General features: G+C 48.3%; 1 protein-coding gene across 1 annotated transcript in view; it reads right to left on the bottom strand.

Annotated features, from left to right (window-relative positions):
• The window catches only part of DYSF (dysferlin), a 1,004,398-nt gene extending 993,279 nt beyond the window's left edge, over nucleotides 1–11,119 (bottom strand). The window contains exon 1 of the mRNA XM_078674496.1: nucleotides 10,788–11,119. Coding sequence (XP_078530622.1) covers nucleotides 10,788–10,881 — 94 coding nt within the window. The 5' untranslated portion in view covers nucleotides 10,882–11,119. The remainder of the gene's footprint in view (nucleotides 1–10,787) is intronic.
• Between the last annotated feature and the right edge of the window lie 234 nt (nucleotides 11,120–11,353).

The raw sequence follows: 11,353 nt of genomic DNA on the forward strand, positions 1-11,353 counted from the left end.
AGAGAAAACACAATATTTAGTCAAATAACCAACATTTTTGAGGCATTTCAAAACAGAGGGAGAGAGAGTGTGAGTTTTGTGGGGGAAACACACACTAATTTTTATGCTGTGTCATTTTCATTGGAAATTATTTTTGTTCCTGAATGAATAACTTCTGTGCCTTGTGCAGATATAAAAGACATATTTTCAGCTCTATGTCTGATGTGTGTTTTTTTACCATTTCTTCTGCACCTCCCCTTGTTAGATCTCGCCTAGCTTTAGCTGTATTTGGGAGAAGAGTTGTTTCCAATACATACCATGTACTTAGGGTGGGTTTTAGGTAAACACCTTAATAATGATTGGATGGGTTTGCTGTCTATCTCAGTTCTCAGGTGTTGATTCGATGGATGCCCTTCCTATTCCTGCGTTTGTTCCACCCACAAGCATATTCCGGCTCACAGTGTTCTCAGTGGATGAGTTGTATCCTTCCATGCATACTTGAGGGACTATTTTTGTAAACCTTTTATCCATGACATTGAATGTGTATCCTTGTGCTCCCCCCCTCCCCGGCCTGCCTTTTCATCGCCCTTCTCTGTGTGCTCTCTTTTCATGCCAACCCAGCTCCCAATTCTCGCACCTTGCTCCCCTTCACCCCCTATTCTGCTGTTATATTTTTTTCAATGTATTTTTTTTTTTAAGTTATTTATTTACATAGCCCGGGAGCTGCAAAGTGTTGCTGGCTCACTTCATTGGGGGTCTAAGAACGTAAAGTTTCGAGGGCCTTTTCAGCGAGGAATGATGCTGAAAGTGGCAGTTTATGAAAACAACAAACAGGGGAAACATCCATTACAACGCAGTCATTACAACGATCTACCTTTACAACGCAACTGTTACAACGCAACTGCCTTTACATCGCTTGCCATTACAATGCATGCCATTACAATGCATGTCACTACAATGCCAGCCATTACAACGCATGCCATTACAACGCATACCATTACAACGCATGACATTACAACGCATTATGAGGTAAGTAATAGAGATTTTTTGAGTATTAGGGTGGGTATGGGTTTTGGGGTACATGGGAATAGTACTTTGTATCCCTATACTATCCAACACTTTCCCTACTGTTGCACTCCCTGGTGTGGGAATAGCAATTTTTACCCCTACACTATCCAACACTTACCCTACTGTTGCCCTAAATGTATTATGTGTTGCAATGGTATGCATTGTAATGGTGTGAGTTGTAATGGTAGTTTTTGAAAATGTATTGTAATGGCATGCGTTGTAAAATCATGCAATGTAATGGTAGTTGCGATGTAAAGACTGCATTGTAAAAGCATGTGTTGTCATTGCATGCGTTGTAACATCATATATTCACAAACAGTTGCTTTTGTGAAAGGATGCTACAGGTAAAGGCAAAGCTCACCTCAAAAAGAGTAGCAAGACCTCAAACCCCCTCCTGCACCAGGAGTACAGGCTCTGGCGTGTACGTCTTAAATCCACCCTCCCTCGTGTGTGCCGGCCCGGGGGTGATATACACAACACAACCACTGGAATGTGCTCCATGAGTATTATGAATCCGAAACCGGTCCCAGGATGCTTGTTTCCGGTCCAGGGAAGACATGGCTTGGCAGTTCGGGCTGCACTGTTCCCATGAGGCACAGGGTCAGACTGATTTGCATATAGCCATGTCTGAACTGGGGTGGCAGAGTGAACTAAAGAATGGTGATGGATTAAACCCAGATCAGTTGACTGGGGGTGAGTGTTTGATTTGTTCAAACGCTGCGTCCATCATCCCCTTTTGTATCGCCATGAGTATACAACTGCACCAGGGCCAGGCTCCAGGGAAATGCTCAGTTACAGACATACTTGAGAGGGAAGAGGCAGCTGATGAGATAGCTCAGTGGGTCACTGTGGATGTTACATATATCTGTCAGATGCCAGACTCTTCATGCCATGGTAGGCACACTCTGGCATGAGAGGGTGCACTCTGGGCGCACCCTTCACCCAGCAGACCCTTGAGCAGCGCAAAAACATACATAGCTGCGGTTCCTACTGCTCATGTTATTTATTTTATTTATTTATTTTTTCAATTTATAGGGCGCAACAGCTACCCAAAAAGGGTTTCCCGGCGCCTAGACACAGCTAGTTTGAGGACAGAAAAAAAGGGGGGAAATGGCTATTGAGTATTATTGTTCAAATAGCCAGGTCTTAACAAGCTTTCTGAATCTGATGTAATTTTCTTCCTTCCGAATGAAGGGAGGGAGTGTGTTCCAAAGGGAGGGTTCCAGATGGGCGAAGGATCTGCCTCCTGTTCTCGCCCGTTTGAATCTCGGTACGCAGAAAAAGGCTGCCGTCTGCGACCGAAGGTTTCGCTTGGGACTGTAAAGATAGGCGAGGGTTTGAAGATATTTAGGTGCTGTACCTGCTTTAATTCTGAACATGTAGTTCAGGGCTTTAAAGCGGATTCTGTTTTCAATCCTGAGCCAATGGAGTTTCCGACGATGGTTCGAGACTCCGGAGTTCTTGGGAATATTGCATAGTAGCCGAACTGCTGCGTTTTGCACCATCTGCCGTCGGCCGATTACAGATTTGTTTGCGCCTAGGTACAGAATGTTGCCGTAGTCAAGCCTTGATGTAATGAGGGCATTGACTACGGTCTTTTGCGTGGACAAAGGCAGCATCCATAGGATCTTCCTCAACCATTTAACTATAGTGAGGCATAGGCCAGTTACTTTACTGGCCTGTTGGTTCATGGATAGGGAATTGTCCAAAATGAAGCCCAAATTTCGAGCGTGGGTCACCGGAGTAGGAAGGGCGCCCATCTGATCAGGCCAGTGTGCGGAATTCCACAGATCTTGATCTTTTCCCAGGACCAGTATCTCCGTCTTGTCGCCGTTTAGTTTTAACTGGTTTTTTGTCATCCAGTTCAGGATGTTTAGGAGTCCGTCTTTGAGTAACGAAGGGGAATGAGGACAAGATTCGGATAGGGAAAAGATGATTTGGGAGTCGTCGGCATAGTTCATAAGAGTGAGACCCGATTGTTCAACAAGGTCGGCCAGGGGTTTGAGATATAAATTAAAAAACAGAGGGCTTAGAATAGACCCTTGGGGCACTCCATGGGATGCAGGTAGGAAGTCCGAAACGGCTCGTGAAGATGTGATCTGGAAGGTTCGGTTTGTCAGGAAGGACCGGATCCAATCCAGTGCCTTTCCTCGTACACCATTTTTGTGCAGTTCTTTGATAAGAGTTTCGTGGGAGATGGTGTCGAACGCCGCGCTCAGGTCCAATAGCACGAGCGCGACCATCTGACCTTGATCAAGTAGCTTTCGGATATGTTCAGTGACTCCGAGCAGGGCGGTTTCTGTAGAGAAGCCAGCCCTAAAGCCAGATTGTGATGGATGTAGTAGAGAGTTTTCTTCTGCGAAGGTAGCTAAAGCAGAGTGAACGTGTCTCTCCAAACATTTGGAAAATGCCGGGAGCAGGGATATGGGTCTGTAATTAGCGAGGATTTCCGGGTTTGCAGTCGGTTTTTTCAGAAGGGGCGTAACCATGGCATGTTTCCACAAGGCTGGGACAGTGGCAAAATCAAGGGATGAATTCAGGAGATTAGCAATGATCTCCAATGAGTTTTCACCAAGTTGTTTAATGATTTTGATAGGAATGGGGTCCCTGGGGGAGCCGGATTCTATGGTTTTAAGAATTAATTTCAGCTTGTCTACTGAAAGAGCAGGCCAGGATTCCAGTAAGTTGTCACCAAGGGATGTTGGTGCAGGGTCAGAGGGAGCGGATAGTTCTGTATTTTTTGCCTTGATATCTAGGATGATTTTATCAATTTTCTCAGTAAAAAAGCATCCTTACTCCTGACATTGTTGAGTATTTAATGGGGGTGCAGCAGCTGTAGTGTGTGCACCAGCCAGTTCTTTAACTTTGTTGAAGAGGGTTTTTGGCATATTTGTGGCTTCCATGATAGTTTTTGAGACGAAAGCAGCTCTTGCTTTTGCACAGGCCGAGTGATAAAGATTCCTGGCTTCCTGGTAGCTTCTTTTTGCATCAGGGGCGTAATTCTTACGCCATTTGCGTTCGAGCGCTTTGCATTTGGATTTTTCGATCTTTAGGCTATCATTATACCATGGAGCCGGAGGGCGGTGTCTGCTCCCTTTGATACAAGTAGAGGGCAAACATTTGTTGGCTGCATCGCTGAGCCAATTTTGCGCTTCGGTTGCTAGGCAATCCATGTTAGAGCTACAGCTTGGTGGGTTATGTTGTAGTGCCGAGTTTAGTAGTTCTAGGTCTACTAGCTTCCAATTTTTCCTACATGAGCCTTGAGCATCATATTGCAGGTTGGGTGAGGATGGAAAACTAATGTTGAATTTTATAAGATGGTGGTCAGACCAGCCTGTGGGCAGGGTGGCAATACAACTTAGTTCACTGATGTTGGATATTATAGGGTCCAGCAAGTGGCCAGCTATATGAGTAGGGCTAGAGTTTATCAGGGACAGATTTAGGGCCTTTAGGTCTTCAAGTAGGTTAGAACAGTAGGTGCAGGTTCAAATCACCCAGCAGGGAAAAATTGCTTAACGTGATGTAATAAGGGGTGATAAGATTGGCTAAGTTGGATGCCCATTGAGAGGAATTGCCTGGGGGTCGATAAATCAGAAGGCCTGACATTGTGAAATTCGGGTTCAAGGAAATTTTGAATAGACCCGCTTCACAGTCTGGAATAGCTACAGGCTCCAGGGTGCATTTTAGTTCTCTATTAAAGATAATAGCTATCCCGCCACCTAGCTGTTTATCCCTGTCTATTCTGACAATGGCATAGTTGTCGGGGAGGGCGATAGCAACATCCGGTCCGGCGCTGTCGTGCAGCCAGGTCTCGGTTAGGAAAAGGGCACTGGGACCGTTTTCAGCTAGGAGGTTGAAGATATCATATTTATGTTTGGGCAATGATCGGCAATTTGTACTGTAAAATACGTAAGTTAGAGGTTCAGTTTTGCGCAGTAATTTGCTTTTCCTATGTCTCCTGGAAGTGTCAGGGTGGGGTTGGCATATTGAGGTGGACAGTTTACATTCCGAGCAAGAGCGTATTCCGACTTTGTGGAGGTTAAATATTGAGCACCTAGGATTGGGGGTGGGGCGCAGTGCTTTCAAATCAGATGACGATCTTAGCAGCCTTGAAGATGTAAGGGAAGTGAGAGCCTCTGCCTCGTGCCCCGTCCTGTCACGGACGGGCACAGTATGTTACTACCTACTTATGCTCTAACAGGTCCTATGTTTAACACTGCCACTGCTGCTGCAACAGCCGGAACTACTAACAGAACGACACGAATGCTGCCACTGCTGTCACTACTACCACTTATACTACTACTGCAACAATAATGACTGCCATTACTACTACTCTCTCTTCTACTACTAGTAGCATTACATCTGAGCTGCCATTAGTACAACTGTTAATATTACTACTACTCCCACTTCTACTACTAAGAGTATTACTTAATTACTGCCATTGGCACAAATGTTCACTAATACGACTATGCTTACTTACTATTCCTAACAGTATTGCATTGCCATTGGTACAACTATTACTATTACTACTATTTCCACTTGTACTTCTGACACTATTTGTATAGCTCTTACTATTATAACTACTCCCACTTATACTACTAATAATATATACTATTGTCTAATTACAATTGATACTATTACTACGACTCTCACTCCCACTACTAATAGTATTACTAGCTTAGGTGCTCCTGTTCCAATTACTTCTACTCTCACTTCTACTACTAGTAGTATTGCACAAGTACTGCCATTGGCACTACTGTTACAATTACTGCCATTAGTACAACTGTTCCTATTACTAGTACTAATAGTATTACGTCATTGCTGCCATTGGTAGTACTGTAACTATTACTGGCACTACTACCACTACTGGTAGCAGCTGCAAGGATGAAAAAGCATTCCCATTAGTTATATTGTTATTTTCTTTTAAAATTTTGTGTGCCTAGATTTATTGTAACGTAGTCGGTTTTTAGTGTCATATGTTAATATGTATGAAATATTTTTAAACTTGTGTATGAAATGTTTTAAATTCTTTGTATGACTTGTAAATGAGTCGAATAAAGACATTTTGACTGACTGACTGACTACTACCACCAGTAATGATAATAGCAGTAAGTAAAAATACCACTACTGAAGAGAATAACACTGGGTATAATAAACTGGAGGCTGGTTCGGGTCCTTGCAAAAACTTCGTGTTAACCTGATCTATTACTAGACCGGTCCTGGAGGGAGTCAGATACTGTGCCGTAGCGCCTAGAAGAACTGAGTTGTCGCTGTCCAGCACTCCTAGCTGCAGTACAGCTCAGCGGCCTACGCGCCTACCCAGAGACAATCACGGGGCATGTTCATTCCCAGTGGGACGGGTTCAAACTTTCATCTTTCAAGGGTGGTTAAAATGTGTGCCAGTGGGCTGAGCTGCAACACGTTCCTGGGGCTTTGGGAGACTTTGAGGACGGTTCACACTGGCGATTATGAGTCCGGAAGTAGCACCGTGGGATTACTCGTGTGCACACTCTCACGGGCCTTTGTGAATCGCCCCAACATGTCCATCCCCTGTTAGTCAAAGTGCAAACACGCACGGTGCTGTCTAAGTGCACTCGCTGTATAAATACCCCTGCTGAGCCCCACTGCATTCACATGTCACATGTTTTCACGTAGGGATGTTGGAGTATGTAAAGTTGTACTCCTGTAGTACGTTTTACCCACGGTGTGCACTATATGAATGACAATAATTAGTGTCCTTTCACCAGTGAGGGCACCTCACCAAGCGTTGGTGGACGGAGCGCTTGGAACTGACCAGGAGGCAACACCTTGGCGCTATGCAAAACAATATCATAAATCCATCTAGAAAAGGGCGATTTGAAGTGGCCACGAGACCGCGTGTTGGCGCTATATGAAACAAACAAAATAAATATCATACACTCAACAATGGCGGGGCGCTTAGAAGTGGCCAGAGGAAGCATGTTGGCGCTATACAAAAGGAACGAAGTAACTAAAGATCATAGACCTCTCTGTGGGTGGGGCGTGGGCACACCCGGAATAAACAAGACTCCAGGATGCAGGAAGGTGAGGGGGGAGGAAGAGGGAAGTGTGAGGGGGACACAATGAGGCGGACGGTGAGTCACTCTCAGCGCTGCGAGGGGCAGAGGCGGGCTATATATGGACAGCAACAGTCACCGGGGACTCCGGGCGGTGCAGCTGCTGCAGGGGTGGGGGGGGCACGGATTCCAGAGGGGGGGGGGCAGGAGGCTGTGTGTCTGAACACAATCCCACGAGGCACGGGCGATCCCCCGGGCTCCTCCCGGCGCTGCCCTGCTGCAAGCAGTGTCGCCCTCTGCACTTGGCGGAGGCCGGAATGTGAGACACCGAGGAGAGAGCCCCTCCCCCGTGAGCACTTACTATAGGTGACACCTCGATTTATGAGCTGCTACGGCAGCTCAGTGGGTTATTGCACATGTGTGAGTGAATGTACATATGTATACATACAGAGAGAGACCTGCAGGTCACAGGTAGAAATCCTGCCAGGCATGCTCAGCCTTTTATCCGTTCGAGGCGATGAAAGGAGTACTATGAAGTTGGGTTCTACATTAACCTGTTATTTAAGGTACCGAAAAATACCAACCTCTGCAGCAACAAATGCTGTAGAAAACACGAGGGGGGGGGGGGCACAACGGAGGTGTGCAGGAGTACGTCACTAGCACTCCTGTAGAACAACTGCATGCACTCTTCAATGAGTCTGAGAATTGCCCCAGGCCATCTAAACTGGGAATATTGTGAAATATCCACGCACAGCCAGAAAGGAGAGCCCTCGCTGACGCCTTCGTGAACCGGCTCCAAAGCGTTCAAAGACTAAACATACTCCTGAACCCCTGGGAGGACTAAACATACACCCGAACCCCTGGGAGGACTAAACATACTCCAGGCCCCCCTGGGAGGACTAAACATACACCCGGCCCCCCTGGGAGGACTAAACATACACCCGGCCCCCCTGGGAGGACTAAACATACACCCGCCCCCCCTGGGAGGACTAAACATACACCCGGCCCCCCTGGGAGGACTAAACATACACCCGCCCCCCCTGGGAGGACTAAACATACTCCAGGCCCCCCTGGGAGGGCTAAACATACACCCGGCCCCCCTGGGAGGACTAAACATACACCCGGCCCCCCTGGGAGGACTAAACATACACCTGAACCCCTGGGAGGACTAAACATACACCCGGCCCCCCTGGGAGGACTAAACATACACCTGAACCCCTGGGAGGACTAAACATACACCTGAACCCCTGGGAGGACTAAACATACACCCGGCCCCCTGGGAGGACTAAACATACACCCGGCCCCCCTGGGAGGACTAAACATACACCTGAACCCCTGGGAGGATTAAACATACTGTAGTGGGGGCTACATCTAGCCCCAAAACAATCGCACAGCTTGACGTGCACAATTGCAAAAATGTTTATTTATTTCTTCAACACTCATCCATTTTACTCCGAGATTTTCAAATTTATCATGCTTATTCTTCTATTTTAATTCGAGTCCACACGCAAAAGTGTAAATGCTGTTTCCGAGTTTTTACTGTTCAATCCATGTCTATCCAGACTTCAAGAATGAGCAGGACTAAAGCATAAATTCATTTCAGGCAGCGTTTATTCAACAAATACCCAATGCATTTCGGGCACAACGCCCTTCTTCGGGGATGTCTGTAAACAAATAAAGATGACCACAATCACAAAATGAATTATCCACTTCCATATTAGCATTACCAACTACTAACCCAATATGATTGAAGCTATTGCACGATTCCAGAAAATATTTTTACATTTCAAATGCTTCATGCCACAAATCTATGCATTACGAGAGACCCTGAGTACCAAGCGGTTTTATTAATTTACTCCTCCCTGTTTGAATCCTTGTCACATTCCCATTATGCGAACAGTCAAAACCACCCCATCGCCTAATTCCTTACATGCAATTTTACGAACAGCTGAAACCTCCCCATCATGTTTTGGGGCTAGATGTAGCCCCCACTACAGTGAAGTTGTTAACTTGTGTGCCAATAGGGCATGGCACCAGACTCAATCAGCACGCAAGCTTCAGATCATAAGAAATAAATTTGAGAAACAGATTAAGAGGTGTGCATCCTGCCCCCCCAGTTACAGAGGATTAAACATACACCCGGTCCCCCTGAGAGGATTAAACATACACCCGACCCCCCTGGGAGGACTAAACATACACCTGAACCCCTGGGAGGATTAAACATACACCCGGCCCCCCTGGGAGGACTAAACATACACCCGGCCCCCCTGGGAGGACTAAACATACACCCGGCCCCCCTGGGAGGACTAAACATACACCCGGCCCCCCTGGGAGGACTAAACATACACCCGGCCCCCCTGGGAGGACTAAACATACACCTGAACCCCTGGGAGGACTAAACATACACCTGAACCCCTGGGAGGATTAAACATACACCCGGTCCCCCTGGGAGGATTAAACATACACCCGACCCCCCTGGGAGGATTAAACATACACCCGGCCCCCCTGGGAGGACTAAACATACACCTGAACCCCTGGGAGGACTAAACATACACCTGAACCCCTGGGAGGATTAAACATACACCCGGTCCCCCTGGGAGGATTAAACATACACCCGACCCCCCTGGGAGGATTAAACATACACCCGACCCCCCTGGGAGGATTAAACATACACCCGACCCCCCTGGGAGGACTAAACATACACCCGGCCCCCCTGGGAGGATTAAACATACACCCGGCCCCCCTGGGAGGACTAAACATACACCTGAACCCCTGGGAGGATTAAACATACACCCGGCCCCCCTGGGAGGACTAAACATACACCTGAACCCCTGGGAGGATTAAACATACACCCGGTCCCCCTGGGAGGATTGAACATACACCCGACCCCCCTGGGAGGATTAAACATACACCCGACCCCCCTGGGAGGACTAAACATACACCCGGCCCCCCTGGGAGGATTAAACATACACCCGGCCCCCCTGGGAGGACTAAACATACACCCGGTCCCCCTTCAAACACTCACTAAATTATGTTTTAATCGGAGACAGCTCTTAGTAGCGACCCTGCCAACAAATCCATGGAGGGGTGAATGTTTCCTTAAAATATATCACTCGTGCAGCGCGCTCGCGGATTCAGCCTTCCATCCACACACGCGTCCAATTTACCTTCACTAACTCATGCATCCATTGCTTCACTATCGTGTCACCTAAGCCTGTAGTCATTCCCTTCAGCTATTGTTCAGTCTGTCCACCAACTGTGTGATGCACTCGCCCGTTCGTTCATTGTTCATTCATTCCCTGTTCATTAATGCATGCGCACATCCGTGCACTGAGAGATCCGTGCACTGAGAGATCCGTGCACTCACTCACTCACTCACCCACCCGTTTATGCACATACAATTCATCCAATAGACAAACATTAATTATTTCGTTGGTTGTTCCATTCACACCTACACTTATCACTCAATTATTGGTCAGTGTTTTCACTGCTTCATTCATTCATTCAAACGTTCCCTCGTTTTGTCACGGATGCCCCTACAATTACATAAATGCACTTATTCAGTTATGTATCCATTCATTCATCGACCGCTCGCCCGCGTGGCTCGGGCAGACCCTCCAACGTCCCCCCCGGACAGACGCCATGAATACAAGGTGCCCAGAGGTGCAGTGCCCCCTGGGGGGTGCTCCGGGCCCCCACACTCACCTCTGAAGCTGAGGCTGGCCACCGGGTCGCTGTGCCTGTCGCCCTTCTCCACATTGGGCAGGCTGCACGCCCTCTGCAGCACGCAGCGCAGCATGCTTCAAGGCGCTGCAGCACGGCAGCGCGCAGTGAGGCCGCGGGAGGAGAATGAACGAGCCTCAGCCGCGCACGTGTCTTCGCGGGGGCCCACGGGAGGGGGCCGGACCCCACAGGGCTGCAGCGGAAGGATCCTCTCCGGGGGTGCAGTAACAGCTGCAGCACAGACGGTCCAGGGGTTGCACAGTAGTGGGTCCGCCTGCAGCAGGACAGGGATCCTCAATAGGGGGTGCCTGAGCAGGGTGCAGTGCGGGTCCCCTGGGGGTGCCGTAGACGCTGCAGCACAGCCCGGTCCCCTCCAGGGGGTGCAGAGTGGCCTAGGGGTCCGCGTGCATCAGTAGGCGAGTCCCCTCCAGGGGTGCAGGGTATGTGCTCTGCCTGCAGCAGGCCGCCGTTCCTCAGCCCAGGCTGCAGGGATGTCTCCCTGGACAGGATGCCGTGCGCGGGGGCCGCTCTCCCCCCTCCGCTGGTCC

The sequence above is a fragment of the Lissotriton helveticus genome, chromosome 2_1 (genome assembly GCF_964261635.1).
Source record: "Lissotriton helveticus chromosome 2_1, aLisHel1.1, whole genome shotgun sequence".
Lineage (NCBI taxonomy): Eukaryota > Metazoa > Chordata > Amphibia > Caudata > Salamandridae > Lissotriton > Lissotriton helveticus.